The 19,266-nt window shown below is 41.0% G+C and overlaps 2 protein-coding genes across 3 annotated transcripts; one reads left to right on the top strand and one right to left on the bottom strand.

Annotated features, from left to right (window-relative positions):
* The first annotated feature begins 7,761 nt into the window (after positions 1-7,761).
* On the top strand, positions 7,762-10,962 carry LOC130139987 (carotenoid cleavage dioxygenase 7, chloroplastic-like). Its single transcript, XM_056318079.1, has 7 exons — positions 7,762-8,563; positions 8,695-8,823; positions 9,002-9,133; positions 9,269-9,544; positions 10,133-10,218; positions 10,401-10,718; positions 10,816-10,962. The coding sequence occupies exons 1-7, from the start codon at positions 7,792-7,794 to the stop codon at positions 10,960-10,962; spliced, it is 1,860 nt and encodes a 619-aa protein (XP_056174054.1). The 5' UTR covers positions 7,762-7,791.
* A 159-nt stretch (positions 10,963-11,121) lies between these two features.
* Positions 11,122-18,899, bottom strand: LOC130139986 (3-hydroxyisobutyryl-CoA hydrolase-like protein 1, mitochondrial). Of its 2 annotated transcripts, none has more exons than XM_056318078.1 (14): positions 18,687-18,897; positions 18,482-18,562; positions 18,264-18,332; positions 18,098-18,161; positions 17,230-17,309; positions 15,021-15,104; positions 13,386-13,470; positions 13,051-13,136; positions 12,837-12,958; positions 12,613-12,673; positions 12,174-12,272; positions 11,987-12,088; positions 11,868-11,909; positions 11,122-11,666 (listed from the first exon to the last, which is right to left on the bottom strand). In XM_056318078.1, the coding sequence occupies exons 1-14, from the start codon at positions 18,819-18,821 to the stop codon at positions 11,547-11,549; spliced, it is 1,230 nt and encodes a 409-aa protein (XP_056174053.1). In that variant the 5' UTR covers positions 18,822-18,897; the 3' UTR covers positions 11,122-11,546. The 2 variants fall into 2 exon arrangements, 1 of the variants encoding a protein (XP_056174053.1); XR_008817995.1 differs by having other exon boundaries at positions 11,569-11,666; positions 11,987-12,101; positions 18,687-18,899.
* Positions 18,900-19,266: the final 367 nt, after the last annotated feature.

Genomic DNA, 19,266 nt, shown 5'->3' on the forward strand with positions numbered 1-19,266 from the left:
GCTTCAGTACTAGTGGCCGAGATATCTGTCGGCTTATCCTTTGTAAAAGCAATGTGAACATCTGCCAGCTCCATTCCAAATAGAAAATCATCTTTCCATTTCTTAAAGTTTAACCCAATAAGGACCTCAATGGAAACGGAATTGCCATTTACAGAAAAGGTAACTGGAAAACAAACAAGCAATACAATCAGCATCATGTCAGTACTTATCCAGAGAGTTACATACATCATCACATAATCACCTTTGGGCAAAAAATATGACATGCAGTTGTACACTCTCCACATGACAGCGGCCATGAGAACATATTCTAATCTTTCGTGAAATCACCACCTTTAGGTGTATGAACCACTAAAATCAGTCATTTCTCAAGCACATGCTATACATGTACCCCTCCATGAACCAATACAAGATCACCTCCTTTGGGAGTATGATCACGCAATAGAACAGGAGACATCCCACCACAATATGAGACCGATATTTCTCAAACTTAGTCAAGTGTGCCGCTTTGGCGGTCACTACCTAACTAAATCTTTGAAAATCTCTCATACTAGGGATATGAGCTTTATGTATCACATTTACTATATACATGTAATGCTAGACGTAAAGACAGGGGCGTATGTCTCTGAAATTACATGCCATGCTAATTATATTATTCCATTCATTGATGGACAATGAATTACACTCTACACAGTCCTTATCTGGTGATATACATGTGAGCTACCATATGTATTTCCGAAACCATAGAGAAATACAAGAAAATACGCAAAAATACCCTAAAAATACGCTTATATAGGGATCTATACATATTTTCACATCTGTAAAAGCTTCAAACATGTAAAATAAATACAACACAATGTAGAGAATCTCGACACAAGCGTGTCGGTACCAAGAACGTCCAAAATGGACGTCGGACGCGCCCTCACACGCCGCCAGAAGGCGCGGCGCGTGCGCGCGTGTTCAACCGGTCAAACCGGTCTGAACAACCGGTCCGACATGTTGACCGGTCGGGTCAACAATCGGGTCGGGTCAACGGTCGGGTCGAGTCAGGATCCGGGTCGGGTCAACGATTGGGTCAGGTTAGGATCCCGATCGGGTCAACGACCGGGTCGGGTCAGGATCCGGGTCAACCCAGATCTGCGCCCTCGCTGACGTCAGCCTGTGGTTACCGGCGAAAAACGCACCGGTTCAGCACGGCCGTGCGTGGCCGTCACGCGCCGCCGCGCCCACGGCGCGTGAAGGTGCGTGCGGCATCCTCCGGTGACGCGCCGCCCATCATTCTTCTCGTCTCGACAAGTAGATTCCGAATATGTAATAAAATTTTACATTCATCCGACAAAAAATTTCGAAAATGGGTAAAAACCTCTCGGACATAACGAAAACGGTCCTAATCCGCTTATTTCAGTTCTAATCTATGGCAGGCTCTGATACAACATGTTGGCCACGAAAATGGCACGCCCAGGATCACCATAATCAGAAATCGAAACACGATAATGGAGAAATTGTCGATTCGCGTACCTGGTTTGGAATCCATCGAACTTGACGCGGAATTTGCGACGGTTTCCAAACACGAACTCAAGTTCTTCTCCCCTATACCCTTCGTTAGAATACTGTCCTAATGAGATTGCCACTCACAAGAACAAAGTTCTCTCTAGATTCGTATGTGAGTCAAATTGTGCATCATCCGGTTAGGGGAGGGACTTGAGCGTTATTTATAGAATCTTCGACCACGGGCCGTCTCATTACGGGCCAGGCCGTACTCGGCCCACACCAGCCAGCCCCATATTAGACTTATTAAGAATCCATATATCTTACCTTTATAAGACCAAAATAATTAAGTTAATTTCAATTAATGAAGCCCACATTAGAAAATTCTTATAGTGAAGTGGGGAGGGAAGTTGCTGTGCCTTTGGGAAGGCGGTGACCCGTACGAGATCGAACCCAGGTCGCTGAACACCGTGGGGAAGCTCGAGATGATCGACGGCCATGGCGAGCCTCAGCACAGCGAGGGCCACGATGTTGGTGACGTATGGGATGTCGCCGCTAGCATTTTGAAGCCCATCTTATATGGTACGTAAAACATATTCGTGGATTATTACATGTCTCTGGGTGAGTTAATTTTTCATGTTCTTTCTTGAACATTAAAGTTTTTGAAATTTAAGGAAACTGAAGAGGAAGTTTAAGTATATATGAAATGCAGGAGTGTTCAAAATGCCGGCGAAGAGAAGTCTAGCAGTACATGGTCAACCGCTAACCACAGATTCATCGGCAAGCCGATTTTCGTCCCCAAAGGAACCGGAGAAGAAGATGACGGGTACATCCTTATGGTTGAGGTACATGACTAACACAACTACGGCATATTTAGTGTATTACAACTGTTGCCATTGCTGGCAAGAGTCGTGTAACCTGTGTCCCACTTGTGTCTTGCAGTATGCAGTCTCGATTCAGATATGTTATCTAGTCATTTTGAATCCAAAGAGGATTGGAGAAGCCAATGCTCTAGTAGCACGACTCGAAGTGCCTAAAGAATTGAACTTCCCTCTAGGATTTCACGGTTTCTGGGACGTCGATAGTTGACCTGTACATATACTGTAATCCACAACATCAATAGTGGGTGATCATATATATTATTTGCTATGAACATCGTATCAGTGTAAATGAACTTAAAGTTTGCTCAAACGGAGATGATAAAATATCTCACCACACTCTTACTTATTTCATTTTTTTTGCTTTTTTTTATTATTTTCCCTCTCTTTTTTATTCTTTTTTCTCCTTCCATAATTCTCTAATAAAAATTTATTAAATATTAAAATATACTAATATACCAAAAATATGTAATAAAAATATACATACTAAATGTATTTATTTATATATATGGAATTTATATCACAAGATAGAAAAAAATTGGAATATATAAATATAAATAAGAATAAATAAAAATAAAATTATTGTTATTTATTTGTTATTTTGAATTTTATATATTAAAATTGGAATTTTATTTATTTTCAATTTTTATTTTTATTTTATTAATTTAACAAGTTTGTTATTCGAGAAAAATAACTTTTTTATTATGGATATTAGAAATCCTATCCACCTTTATCCCACCTCCTCTATAAGATAATTTTATCCAGGCTATATCCCTCCTATATCCGACTTTATCATATCTTGTGTAGGCACCAAACACGGGATAGGATAAAATTTATCCTATCCTGAATTTTATCCCGACTACTAAACGTAGCCTAAGGACAGTAATTTTCATCACACATCATAGCATCAAGGATCTATTACTATTTCTCTACTTTCATTAGCAATCAAATTTCCCCAACAACCGCCACCGTGCCTAGTTGCTTCATATGTCGGAGCCCTGCCGCCTCGCGCTTCACTCTAGGAGCAATGTTGCATCACCTACCAGATTTCACTGCTGAAATCTGCTGCCTCCGTGATGCCACGGCCGTTCCCAACGACATTGACGAAGTCCGGCAAGCCATCCCTCTCGTCACGGCCTTCGACGCTGACCCTACGTCTGCTTGCGACGCCATTCAGCAAGTTTTGGCATCTTGGCAAACCTCCCACCAGCCTCAACCTGGGCCGACGCCACCTGCGAACTTCCTGTCAGCAACTAGTAGTTCCCTGGTGTTTCTCCAGCAAAGCACAGCAATTGCTCTCTCTTTGCATGTTCACTCGCTACACCTACAGCGTTCTAGAGCCGCACCGCCGCTTGTTGCTCAGATCCAAAGCTATTGTGTGACCGACGTCGCTGCTTTGTCCACTACCGCGCTCCAGAAGACCCTCCGTAGCTACTTTGGTATTGCCGTTACGGTCCTCCTACCACCTGGCCAAGCCTCTTGCTCCCTTGCCAATGACAATCGTAGCGTCGCCGTCGCAGAAATTTCTCTTGATGCCAAATCCGTTGAAATCAAAGTTTCCATCAAGGAAACTTCCTAAATTGTGCTTAACTTGAATACTTGATTGCCTAACTTGGATTATTTCAATTCTAACTTTGATTTGGCTTAAGATTTTAGGCGTATCTTAAATAGGAATTTTCTTTTTCCGAGTCGTGCATATAATTTGGATTTCGATCTTTAAAACCTAAGATAGGATCCGCGATTACCTATTTTGGATATGATAAATATTTCGTTATGTGGGCTTGTATATTACATGTCATTAATTAGATTAGGAAACATTCATCTTATGAAAATACAAAAGAAATCGTATTGCATTTAGAATTGGCTATCTTATGAATCATGTAATAATCAGGAAATTATCTAATTTAGACTAGGATTCAATATAAATTATTTCCTAGTGTAAATTAGGTCATTATATATTGGGTAGTTTCCTAACTTAGCTTTAAAAAGAAAATCACAAACTAAAACATATGTATCTCATATAAAAATTAGTTTAATAAATTCCATGTCACGCATTACATGTCATTTAGTAATAACATGTTTTAGGGCTTTGTCATCGTATATGTGTCATCATATTCATGTCATAATATCCAATATCCACATCATAATATCCATGTCCTCGTATCCATGTGATTTAGTGATTACATGCTGAGGCTCATAAATTAGATTGCATATCATATTAGATTAGTTCATGGTTCTCTTATCCATTATTAGAAATAGATCACATAAAATTGCATTGAAGTTTATGTCACATGTCTTTAGTTTAAATTAGAATTTATATAGACATAACTTGCATTTCTTAAAAAGAAAAACCCAAAAAGAATTGATCGTCATTGCATTTGGAAATCATGTTTAGGGCATACATATATATATAGAACTATGTGAATCCATTTTAGATCATTAGCACAAGTTCAATATAGAACTATGTGAAATCCAACTCCAAGGCCTGCGAAGCTCCGGGCGACTGGCTGGGGGCACGACTGGCCACCATTGCTCGTTCCCTCGAGAACCGCCATCGTCCCCCCCGTCGCTTATCGCTCGAGCACAGTCGCTGTCCTCCATTGCTCGTCACTGCCATTGCTCGTCCCTTGAACACTGCGGCCATCCTCTGTTCTCGATTTTAGATCATGCTCTCTCTCTCCCAAAGGACTCAAAACCTCTCATATATTATGCCGACAGAGGTCCTCCATGATATTTATTGTTATGTCTTCCGGAAGGTTGGAGCTATTAGTCCTGCGGAAGCTAAGAACAGAGGTGACTCGTGTTGGCCGTCGAAGCGGAGGAATAGTCAGGGACCATTTCGTGCGATTTCTCAAGTTTCCGAGCTCGAAGGTTCACTCAATCTGCGAACTTGGCGCTGAGGATTATGATTGAGCTTGAGAAGAAAAATCGCAGACACCGTCGACGACGTTCACCTTGAAGTCGAAGCTACAGTGTGTGCGTGTCTGATTTCTGCTTCGGCGCAGTGTGCGAAGGCAGGGGAGGGAAGACAAGAAGAAGATGGTTGGGCCACGAGAAAATGATTGTTCGGCTTTAGAGCTTGATTGTGGCCCATTGGAAATTTGGGAGATTGGTGTTGTGGATAGGAGGTGTGAATTTATTTTTTAAGAAGAAGTCACAAAAAAAAATAAACTATACCCATTATGATGCATTTACCCAAACCTTTTTTGTGACATCAAAAACCCCAATCTATGCCCACAATGACACATTTATCCTGAACATTTTCTTATGGCTTTTTTTTTGGTCAAGTTCTTGTGACTTAAATAACCATAAATTTGTAGTTATGTGACATATTTATCCTCCATCTAAGTTCTGTTAGATGATTTTTCAGATAAAATAATGTCATTTTTATTTCACTTACATTTCAACACTGTTTGCTTTTTGGCGTCCATGTAGTTAGATTTTTAACGGTTTTTAATGACATAAATACTTTGACAGCAGGTAGATGTGTCACACGGGTACAAGTTTGGAATTTTTTGTGTTACAAAAAATGTTTAGAGTAAATGTGTCACAATGAGCATAGTTTAAGATTTTTTGACTTTTTCCCTTTTTATGTTTTTTTTTAATGCTGGAAAATATTAAGAAAAACGGCTTTTCCCCAATCAGTCTTAATTTCTGTACCGATAATTCTTCTTTTTGCTCCTCTTATTATATAGTGCTAGCAAAAGAACACGCGCTTTTTATGTGGAAAGAATTTAAATTTGGTCGATTTAGGATAATTTTTGCAAATTTGAATATTGAAGAAAATTTTCAATGTAAATGTCTGAAAATTTGGTATTCTTGTCCATAACCCAACCCAAGCCCGCTTAAGTAGGTATTATTGTCCGTCTGCGTGGCACTAACCCAAGTCTCCACTTTGCTCACGTGCCGCGTAAAGTCCTAGCCACGACTTGACCCAAGTACCCGAGCTTCGTCACTGAATCAGTGAGCAGATTCATTGAGTGGCCCATTCTTCATAGGCAATAATTTATGTAGAAAAATTAGAGCCCGAGTATAGGTCACTAAAATTTCATCGCATAAAAATTGATCAAATTAGATCTAACAATTTTTCGACCTAACCTAAATCCGATCCAACCCACCCATTTGACGGGCCTAGTCTTGTTCGAGGGACTAGATGCCTAATCCTTGAGAACGATCAACTGAGAGAAGGTTGGCTTGGTGTTTCGGCACATCAAGCACCGCATGAACTTATCCTCGGCCAGCAAAGCTATCTGCCCGTGACAGTTGCATGACCTTCGACTATCGTGACAAAGGCGGACATCTATTGCCAAGCCATCTAATCATGAAGTCCTGCTTGGGGACATAACGGTTGGGCAAAGATGAGGCAAAAGCAAGCCTGGTGTGATCTTGCCAAATGAACACTTCTCCTCTTCTTTTTTATGTCATACATAGACATACACAAGTGGCCAAGTAGATCATTTGAAAACTGTGATTGCAGAATGAAGTCGTGAGATTCCGCATTAGACGGCCGAGGAATAAACTTTTGCTCCCCCCACAAAAAATCACTTTGTCATTACCCCGGCAGCATCATCCCAACAACCCCTCGTTGGCATCAAACTCATCATCCATCATCATTGTCCCCATTAGTGCTCCTCTTTGATCTTTAACCCATTTTTCTAATACACGGTTTCTCTACATTTTTGCCCTTGTAGCTCCACATGAAATTGTTTAGATGCCATATGAACGAAGCATTCGACATCTTATTAAATAGTTCGCAGCAACGACCGATAGGGATCTTGACAGATTTCGCGCATCGGGCTAAGTTAAGCTTCTCCAGTAGTGGAACATAAGCAATCCGTCTAAGTGATTGGATTGAACATGCCAAATTACGTTAAAAACTTTGAGCATGAATTTGATAGGGTGAGCCCGTGTCGTCTGTATAGGCTTATCAGTCCGGAATACAAATATCCACAGGATGGACAAGAAAGATCCACACACGATGGACAGGAACTATTCCTAGCCACTAATGAAGCTTTAAATAGTTAATCAATAGATTAATTAGAGAAAGTGAAGCAAAAATGTCCGCCACTGAACCTGATTGGTTGCTCCAATCTCCTCCACTACCTAATTAACCAAACGGGGACGCAGTGATTTGTGTAAGTGCCTACCTTCATTTTCAATTTTATTGTTTTGGATCAAGGTAAGTGCCTACCTTACGTACCATATATTTCGGGCACATATAGACCCCACCATGCACATCAAATGTTATGAAATGAAGACGACAGAAGAGACATGCAATGGCGAATCCGTAATTTCAACCAAAGCACTTAGCCAAATATTTGATTTCCCTGGTCTTATTATATATATATAAGCCCATCGTCTTCCTCGCCATTGTTTTGTATCCATCAAGCACCAAAGTAGTTTCGAAGCTTGTCACTTTGGAAGCAGTATGCAAGCCAATACAATATGCCACATAAGTCTAACCAAATTACTCCCGATATTAACATGGCATGATCGAATCCCGGCAGGCCGAGCCCTCGCCGCGGCCGGCCAGGCCCCCCGAGCGATCTCGATCTCGACATCGGAGAGCCGCTCTTCGGGCGTCTCCACGGCGGAGGTGGAAGAAGATCGGGTGGCTGCGTTCTGGGACTACCAGTTCCTCTTCGTGTCGCAGCGATCCGAGACCGCTGAGCCTGTTTTGCTCCGGCTGGTGGACGGGGCGGTGCCATCCGATTTCCCCTCGGGGACGTATTACCTGATTGGCCCGGGGCTCTTTGCCGACGACCACGGGTCCACGGTGCACCCGCTAGACGGGCATGGCTACCTGAGGGGCTTCGTGTTCGGCGGGGAGCCCGAAAACAAGGAGGTCAAGTTCATGGCCCGGTACGTGAAAACCGAGGCCCAAGTCGAGGAGCACAACCCGGCGAGCAACACGTGGCAGTTCACGCACCGGGGACCGTTCTCGGTGCTGAAGGGAGGGAGGAAGGTCGGCAACACCAAGGTGATGAAGAACGTCGCCAACACCAGCGTGGTGAAGTGGGGAGGGAAGTTGCTGTGCCTTTGGGAAGGCGGCGACCCGTACGAGATCGAACCCAGGTCGCTGAACACCGTGGGGAAGCTCGAGATGATCGACGGCCGTGGCGAGCCTCAGCACAGCGAGGGCCACGGTGTTGGTGACGTATGGGATGTCGCCGCTAGCATTTTGAAGCCCATCTTATATGGTACGTAAAACATATTCGTGGATTATTACATGTCTCTGGGTGAGTTAATTTTTCATGTTCTTTCTTGAACATTAAAGTCTTTGAAATTTTAAGGAAACTGAAGAGGAAGTTTACGTGGATATGAAATGCAGGAGTGTTCAAAATGCCGGCGAAGAGAATGTTGTCGCATTACAAGGTCGACGCAAGGAACGATAGGCTTCTCACTCTGTCGTGCAATGCAGAGGACATGCTGCTGCCCCGTAGTAACTTCACCTTTTATGGTAATTTATTTTTTCATTTCATTCTTTCTGCCTTCGTGGGTATTAGTCGAGTCGAATGTTTTGGATATCCTGCTGCATGAAAAAACACAGAAACAGGTTTATCTTCGCCGACCCGATGGCTAAACAGAAGCCTACTCTTTTTTGCTGCGCATAACATATGCTCTTTTCGCAACCGCAGAATTCGACTCCGATTTCAAGCTGTTGCAAAAAAAGGAATTCAACATCCCTGATCATCTAATGATTCACGACTGGGCTTTCACCGATACTCACTACATATTATTTGGGAATCGCATCAAGCTTGACATTTCGGGTAATGTTAAAGTACATTTGAATATCGTATCATGCATCCATCTAACAATTTAAAGTTTTAGAGCAATCGACGGTAAAGTCATAGAAATTTGCATAGTATCAAAGCAAGAGTCCTGAGTTCAAAAAGTTTGTGCAGGGTCAATAAGTGCAGTGTGTGGAATATCACCGATGATATCGGCATTATCAGTGGACCCCAGCAAATCGACGTCCCCGATCTATCTTCTTCCAAGATCACAAGACGAGAGCCAAAAGGGAAGAGATTGGAGATCCGCCATAGAAGTGCCTGCACAGCTTTGGCTTCTGCATTTCGGCAACGCCTTCGAGGCCGTGGACGATGAGGAAGGGACGAGGGAGATACGCTTGCAAGCCTGTGTTTGTTCCTACGAATGGTTCAATTTCCACAAGCTCTTTGGTGGGTATAGATCCAAATCAATTAAGTGGTCATGATATACGTTGGTGCAATTGCTTGACTAAACTAGCCGAACCCTAGTCAGTATGTTTTATTTCAATTCTAGCATAATCACTTATCGTTGATTTATCTTAGGGGTGAGCGCCGGGTCCGGCTTCACCCGGAAACCGGATCGAACCAGTTGTTCCAAGCCATTTCTAGGGAGAAACATTTTGGTTCCAGGTTTCGTGAACCTAGAACTGGCCTATTACTGGTTCTAGGGGGGAATTGCCAATTCTACCCGACAACAAGTTTTGAAGCCTCTTTTAGCCAAAAAAAGAAATTTAGAAAATTTGCTCCAGTCAAAAATTGAACCACAGAACTGGCCAATTCAGGAACCGGCAGTTCCAGAATTGATTGGTTCTGTTCCCAATTCTAATATTTTGGAATTGGAGGTCACAGGATCAGTGAACCGATCCACCCTGGAAGATTATCACTAATTAGTAATAGATCTTTTGCTATACTTGAAGGTGAATTTTGTTCCGGGTACACGTTACAATTCGTCGTAATATATTGGGGCAGGATTTGATTTTTATTTTTGGCCTTTAACAGGATATAATTGGCAGAGTAGTAGATTGGATCCTTCCATCATGAATGTCAAACAAGATGGGAAGGCCTTGTTGCCTCATCTGGTTCAGGTATATCTCAAATTAGCCCCTACATACATAGGTCGATGCGGTGCGATTGCGCGCACTTAAAGAAAAGATGCACTTGCGTGTACTTGCTGTGGCATCTATATCAATCTTCCTATAAAGGTAAAAGCTAGAATTTGCGACTCTCTCTGTACATACTCACTAATTTTAGGGATTTTATAATGCAGGTGTCCATTGATGTCAACGCTGAAGGGGATTGCCAAAAGTGTTCCGTGGAGTCTCTCAACAACTGGACGCGGCCTACGGATTTTCCCGTGATAAATCCGGATTTTTCAGGGAGAAAAAACAAGTACATATACGGTGGAACAACTTCCGGTACCCGCCCCGCACTGCCACATTTCCCGTTCGACTCTGTCGCAAAGCTCAACATGTCTGATAAGTCTAGCAGCACATGGTCAACCGGTAACCGCAGATTCATCGGCGAGCCGATTTTCATCCCCAAAGGAACCGGAGAAGAAGATGACGGGTACATCCTTGTGGTTGAGGTACATGACTAACACAACTACGGCATATTTAGTGTATTACAACTGTTGCCATTGCTGGCGAGAGTCGTGTAACCTGTGTCCCACTTGTGTCTTGCAGTATGCAGTCTCGATTCAGAGATGTTATCTAGTCATTTTGAATCCAAAGAGGATTGGAGAAGCCGACGCTCTAGTAGCACGACTCGAAGTGCCTAAAGAATTGAACTTCCCTCTGGGATTTCATGGTTTCTGGGACGTCGACAGTTGACCTGTACATACACTGTAATCCATATCATCAATACTGGGTGAACGTATTCTTGGCTTTGGGAATGCATGTGCTTGCCTTTCTACTCTAGACTACCAGTTGGTTGTTGCCATGCTAAATCCACACTAGTAAAATTGCAAGTTATGGAAACACAGATTGATGTTCCTAACCAGAAAAATCGAAAATGGTAAAAGGTAATTTCTCTCGTCGGTCCAAGTCTGTCATGCCACAGTTTCATTAGTCAATGCCGGCCACTACCACCAGGCAGACAATAGGCAAGCGCACGTCAATGGATCCAAAGATGATTCATATATGACTTGACCATCAGTAAAAACATAACAATTTCATCACACTAGCCAAACTAGATAAAACCTCAACTAGCACAAAAGCTGTAGTTGATCCTGTCCCATCTAAAACTGAAGTGAAAGAATGGACCTTGACAATTTGGGGAAGCCTCCATATTCCAATTGAGAATGACGGTTTCTGACCAATTTCAGCTGCCACTATAGGTAGTCTCGTTTAGAATCCCAGTTTGCCACTTCACAGATGTAACTCATCGGAGATGAATAAGATGGAAGTAAACAGATTTAGGTGAAGGCTTCTCGCACTTTTGTTGGGAGGTCGAGGTCAGGTTCAAGTTCACTGAGAGGTGAAAAGTATTGATCCACCATGTCTTCCGAAACTTTATCCAAACTCGGAGGATCCCACTGCAATTTCACAATCCAGAAGGTATTGCACATAAATGAGATAGCTTGGCAAAAGATGTTTAACCCACAAATACCAGATGACATCAAAGTTCCATACATGTCCTCGCATCAAGATGTTCAACTGTTGAGTTAAACTGAATCTAATCAACCCACTTAGCTCCACAGGTGAAACATTTAAAAATGCAGGATGGAAAAGAATACCTTCGGTGCTAAGTCCTTGTCCACCATCCGTGCCCGAACCCCCTGAAAAGAAACCATCACAAAAATAACTCCTTAAAGATCATGTATTCCGACATATAGAAAGACAATCTTCACCTCACCTCACAAAAGTCGCCAGAAATTTGCTTTGATATTCCTTGTAGGGACATGCGATATTCACGAGCCAAGCATTGGTCAAAGGTTTGGAACCTCCCTTCTCGTACCTAAAGCACTAGACTACTTTAGGGATCAAATGAAGAAATGCTTGCAAACAGCAAAAAGACAACTAAGATGCTTATGAGGACTCACAGATCTCAAAGAAACCTTCAAGCTCAATGGAGAAGCTTCTTTAAGTCTCTTAAGGGCGGAATTGCACCATGAATCCTTCAGTCCAGCTGTTTTGCTTTCCTGAATGACAACGTGGCACCATAGCAATTTAGAGTCTCCTACATTAAGCACACCAAGAAGAGCAAAGTAATCGTACAATTACTTGGCCAAACGAGTTAAACTTAAAAAAATTGAAGCTGGCTCAATGCATAATGTAAAAGATTTCGTCAGAACTTATCCAGCAAAAGGACTAAACCAGTGTCTTAGAACACTCATCCAGTAGAGTATGCATAAAAAATCCCAGGACTGCCTATGCACACGAAGGCAATGTTAACAAATGGATTATGCTAATGCAGCATGCAGATAACTATTTTGCAGTAAGCTCATAATCATAAATCACCCACCAGGCATAGTGTCTTACCAAGGCATCAATAATCTCTTCAACCGTGTCGTGACCGAAACATTTATCCACCAACTCCATCCTTCAACATTAAACAAGAGACAATTAAGCATAATATTAAAATCAGTATGAAAATTCAAAGGATCAAAAGATTAAAAAATGAATGAGAAAACAGAAGTATAACACAAGTCCCAAGTGTTTTTAAGTAGACATATCATATTATCTTCGGTGGAAAGAGCACCAACTTGTGAATTACACTCATCTTATCTGGACAGACAAGGTCTCCATATTTTTCCAGCATACTCTCAATCACTGATGGATCATCTGTAACTAATTTCCCCAGTTGTTCTTCTATTAAGGGAAGTCTCTGCAGCATGACAAGGAGAACAGAGCTTAATTCTGCAATAGGTGCTAAAGTGAGGAGCCACCGATGAGTAACGAAGAAAAAAGGTGATTAACTGCATCAAGGGTATAGTGCGTAGCAAGGCCACAAGCCATCATTTCAGCCCCTGTGAGCTTCTCTCCGGTTAGACCCAAATACTCTCCTGCAAAAAACAAGTGCATTTCATTTTAGAATAGAAGGCAAAAAGTTCATTTCATTTGAGAATAGAAGGTAAACAGCGGTAGGCATCATCAAATTATTAACTGACCAAAGAATAGATGCTTCCACAAAACACTTGGTAAATAAAAACACTAGCATTCCTTGAAGGACATAAATAGTGCTACACGATATCAAATATTGTCTGCATATAAGGGTTCAATTTGGAAGAAGAATGGAAGCTATTGCAATATACCTAAATGACCAGGTAAATGTGAGAGGTAAAAGGAGGCTCCAGCATCTGGGTGGAACCCAATAAGAGTCTCCGGTGTGGCAAAGACCTGCAATATAAGCTAATTCAACATCCAGGAACACATGAACCACAAATATTCCACGCAAGTAGATAGAGCACTCATGATAGTTTTGTATGCTAAATACAGAATATTCGTTCTACTCAGCAAGAATTAGAGGAATTAAGAGCAAAAAAAAATAGATTTTGGTCAAAAGTGCATGTATTCAGTTCATTTTAACACTTATGGCACATGATCTTCCTTGGCGATTGAATATGGACAAGAAAAACATCAATCCTAGAGAAAAGCAACTAATCAACTATTTTTTAAATGCATGGACAATGTAGACCTACAGTTTATCTTTGTTTGTTGCCACCTAACTCTTTAGAAAGCTTCCTCAAACATCACTGGCTAGAGCTTCAGTCAAATACTATGTAAGATGACAGTGTCGCCATCAATATCCTATAGCATCATACCTTTGGTAGCTAAATGAAAGTAGTTACTCAAAAATTGGGTTATTAAGCCATGCACGGAATATAAATAGATCTAACGGATCTCTAAAAGTCGTAAATGTGCAGAAGATCCAAAAGACAGACGTTCTGGTATGGAAGCTCGTGCAGACTTCAAGGACTTTGCAGTACAGCACCCATTTCCCGTTGCACTATGCCAATCACCCATTGCATACTAATTCCATGCAAAACCGACCAATTTTGTGTACCTTGCACAAGGCTTCATCCTGAAGAAGCAATTATAAGTAATTTCTCCCGACCAATGTTCTATAAACCAAACCAGGCAAGCTGGTTCAACCATTTGGACAGGAACTTGCTCCCAGTATACTCCAGGTCTACCTCTTCAGATGGTTAAAGGCTGTAAAACTCTAGCATTGACTAAATTCAATCCAGTAAAACCAGCTAACACCGACTCAATCTGAATTTCGAAAAGTGTAACTTGAAGCTTTAGGCATGTGTCAAGCCTCAAATTTCCACTAACACTCTGATACACGCTACACCTACAAACCACAAACATATTTTTGCTAATACTTGTACAGAGGCCATGTCGACCTGGTGATCATTGCAAAATCAGACGCTATGTGTATCTACCAGCCTCAGAAAGTGAAATGAAGTGTATTTGATAATTATAACATCTCATGTCAGCAACGCAAAAAGGTGAACCTGCCAACACTACACTAAGCAAACTTCCCCTCCTGGTGAAGTTGAGAAAATTAAAATGAAGTGACCAAAGCATCAAGATTTCCTAAAACGGTCATGCTCATGTACGTATTCCAGCTCAATCAGACACAAGACATCAAGAAAGCTAGTTTCTTGATTTATTATATTTTAATATAGAATTGCAAGGACGACATAAAACTCCAATTTATCCTTTTCACAAGTACACCACCCATACAACTCGTCAGGATAATATTTGGAACGTCAATTACTTAATGAGCAATTCAAAAAAGAAATGTCAAGGACATGGACATTCAAGAGAGAAAGCAAGCATACATTGTGAACATGACTACGATATCTGGCATAAGTCAGAACAATGTTAAAACTACATGATATGAAGTGGAAATAAACAGCTCGGAGCTCCCAAAGACATACGGTTTTATCAGTCGCAACTCGAAATGTCCCTGGAATTGAAACTCCAGCACCACCTCCCATTGTGATGCCATTTAATAGAGCCACCTAAATGGAGATTAAGGCATTAATTTGAGCACAAAAACTTCTCACAATTGAACTACAACTAAACTTAAACTATGCAAGCAAATTCTGGATCTAGCATATCCATTCTACTTTTGGAACACCAAAGGCAAATTAATAATAGCAATGGAAAGAGGAACTACAAACCCAAGAATTCATTGAGAAGTTAGCCAATGGTGCGATAATAACAACTAACTAAATAGATCATCAAACTCATGTATAGAATGTAACAAGGTCATCCTCATGGAGAAAAATTAGGCACACGATCCAACTCCTATTTTTTATACAATTTAAACAAGAGTAGCTCCAACTTCAAGATGAGCTGATGCATTAATCCACTTCAGTCTGGTTGCGCAATAATAATCACCAAAACTATGAGCATAGCAAAAGTCGGATATGACAAGAAACTATGCATGACCCAATAACATATGCGTGAAGCTTTTCATCTACATCTATCCAGTGGAACTGACACAGATCACAAAACTCTCAAGAAGAAAGTCAATAAATAGTCTTCGGTTAACATAAAAAACTTCTTTCAGACTGGCAATGCTTCAAATAATCTAATACAGTATTTAAGCACATTTTTAAAAAGAGAAAACAAAATGAATGAAATGTTAATCCTAGAATTAATAGGCCTTGACATAAGCATGACCTGTACTTCACCATACACTATATGGTTCGGTTAGCTATAGGCGCACCCCTAACTATGATCTTTTTTCTTTTTAAATTTATATAACTCTTAATACAATCTTGGCCATCATATCTTAGATTAGTGAAGCACCAATATGATTTGGAAGATCGCATAAGAAGACTTATGTATGATTCATAAGCTATGATCACATGAATATCAGATGGAATGCTGTCCAATGGCATTTGCTGAGCAAAAACTTTCTCAACTTCAAATTATTATATCTAATGAGTGGGTAATCCTCTTGGTGCTGCTCGCAGGAGTAGCTTAATAGATAATCCTAATACAGAATGCATTCTCTCAGAAGTCTCTGTGATAAATATCAGTCAAGCGGTGGACCTGAAACACTTGTAGAAGGGGGAACATGAATTGGAGGACAAACAGAAGAGCAAGCAAAGATATTTGAATCCAACCACACCATAGTCATATCACATGATTGGTAACTTTGCATATTACATCGCTGAAATCCTTTCTTCCCTTGTTCAATAAATGATGCCTAGAGTATAACAAAAGTACTGTAGCTTTTTCCCTTGCATTGATACTACCGCAAGACCTCCACTATTGCATACTTAAAGTTTAACACATATTCACAACCATCTTATTTCAAACCTTTCCCTCCCCTTCTGCACATAAGCCTACTAAGTTTTAGTGTCCAAATTATCTCATACTTAATATTTTCCCCCCAAGCATTCTACAAAGGTTATTTTCCCTTGAATGCTCTCATAAAGCATCCTCTCAAGTTCAGTCATATTATATAAACATTGGTATCTTACTGACCAATGCTTTGTCCTGTAAGAAATAAGCAGGCTCGTAACAGAATCTTCCTTTGCAAAATTCTCCATCACATTCGTCTAGTTGATATCCCGTGAGAGACTCCTTCAATTCCATCAACCACAATTGCAAAAATCATCTAACTTTTTAGTTCTTTTTTGACAGGTATCTAACTTTTTAGTTTTGATTTCCAATTCTTGCTTCACTTCTCTCGCTTCTTCTGCTAAATTCGCATCTCATATGTTATGCTTTATGATTCTATTCCTTATTCAATTGGATAATACACCCCTGAAGCGGGCAGTACTCTTTAGAATTTCATGTCTAATGTTCCGACTTTCTCAAAGCATCACGAAATTAGCTAGCAAAGGATGACTAAATTAAGCTGATCCCCCTCAAACATGTAACACCTGCAACTTTGTTATACTGCATGACATGTCCAAGCCCAAGGAATCAAAATTTCCTATAAGCCATATCGAAAGAGTCAATGGTTAGTTGAAACCCTTGCTTATGAAGTACCCAAGCAAGAAACTGTATTCAAGCATCTCACATGGAAGATCTATTTAAATAACCTGAGGATAAGTAGTAGATCAAGACACAACCCAAAAATTATAATGATAATCATGACAGATTTCAAAGACGTCCAGTACTTACATGTGGCTTCAAAAATGTACCTAAAAAATATATAAAACTATATAACGTCCTAAAGAAGTCCTTGCAGTCCTCTATTTTTCCTGCATCAAGTTAAAAGTAGTCGAAGAAATTACCAGGAAGTAGCATCATTATGAAAGACTACTTTTTTAATAGGTAGAATGGTTATAGAAGATAAACAAGAGAAAAACCATATATAATAGGAAAATTGGTTACAGCAATCACCTCAAAGTACCAAAAATATACTGATTACAAGAGAATAAACCGCAGAATGTAGACATCACAAAAACTTCCCATTGTACATATACTGTTCCCCTCATGTGAGATTCTAAAATTTGTTTAAGGGTGAATCACAAAAACTTGCAGCCAATGTTGTCAAAGGCAATTGCCAGGTGCACCCAGCACTTAAGCTAATCAATGCCACATCTACCTACTCTTCATAAAATTCCAGCAAGACAATTTTATTCAAGCACACGTGTTCGTGGCCTAAGAACCAAGCGATCGGGTGGCACCATTTTTAAGTTTGTCAAATACATTAGCAGATGCAGATGACATCCAAAACTTTCACTTTTCTTGCAAAACCCTAAATAGTCTTTTTGTTGTTTAGATAGTTTTGCATTGAAGCTCTCAAGAAAGTTTGAGATTCAACATTTTAGTCCGTAAAGCATTCACTTTTTTGCTCAAGAATCCCTCAAATACTGATTTTGATATAAACCTTTCCATCAGCTTCATTTTAGGCAAATGTAAGCATATTTCGTCTTGTCCTTTGATCAACAACAGACAGATGTTTTCTTTAGGAAGAAATAATCATACCAAAAGAACTTTGAAGCAGATTTAACATAAAGCGAGCATAGTAGTAAACTGGCATTACCTCTATTTATCAATTGGTAGAGGCTAACAATATCGCCCCCGGCACAAAAAGCCCTGCCACTGCCCTTCATAAGTTCGACATCCAAACAATATCATTTCTTTTGATGAACAACACCACAGCATCAATAAGCATTCGTTATCCATCGGCATAGAAAGAGACCACTAACCTTCATCATCACGAAACCTATGTCCGGATCATCTTCCCAGTTTTTGTACAGTTTCTGCAACCTAGCGCCCTGAAAACCCCAAAAAAAAAAGCGCACACACACGTTGCTACACACATCAAGCGCCTCCCCTAAAAACGGGAGAAATCGGGAAAAAGGCAAAGGGGATCAATCCAAGAACGCCGGAAACCGCAAGAGGAGATTTTGAACAACGAACGCACCATTGCCGTGCTGAGAGCATTGAGGGCCGAAGGCCGATGGAGAATCGCCGTCCTCGAGCAGCCTCTTCCCTCGACCAACACCTGTCCCAAGGAGAAGGAACCTCGTTTTCAACCCAGAGCCCCAACCTCGACTTCGCAGAATCGTCATCGGAACATCGAAAGAGAAGCGAGAAAAGGATCAAAACCCAGGAGAATCGACACCGACTTGGCTGCTTTCGAGATCATCGGCCGGCGCGGCGTCCGGCGGAGAACGGCAGAAGCTCCGGCCGCAACGGCCGCCGGGGAAGCGCGCGCCGCGGAGGTCGCGAGCGAGCGACGCGGCTTCTCTGAGGCGACGCATCTTCGGCTCTTTGCCTCTCGCTCGCCGAGAGCTCCCTTCCCCTTCCTTCTCTGCTCGGTGTCGCTGAAGAAGAACAAATTCGTTCAGTCAGGTATGTGCAGTGGATGGATGATGGCGCTGACTAGGACTAGTGGGGCCCACGATTTGTGCCATGTCATCATTTTCCCTGTTATTGGCTCGTTTGTAATGATTAAAAAATATTTTTTTATTATTAATAATAATTTATATTTGAACTATTTTTAAGACGATATGAAATATTTTGGGTTGATTCGTTTTTATAAATAATACAAGTGATCATTTTTAAGAAAAAAATTTCCAAGCCATTCATTTTCTACGAAATAAATGGAGCCTCGATGCTTTCATGAAATGTTGAATGTGAACGTGTGTGCAAGATTTGTGAATTTCATGTTTACATCACCAGAAAATGTCACTGTCGCCACCTGCT

Source organism: Syzygium oleosum, unplaced genomic scaffold (assembly GCF_021117445.2).
Source record: "Syzygium oleosum isolate NSW1041296 unplaced genomic scaffold, Sole_v2.1 Sole_v2.14, whole genome shotgun sequence".
NCBI lineage: Eukaryota > Viridiplantae > Streptophyta > Magnoliopsida > Myrtales > Myrtaceae > Syzygium > Syzygium oleosum.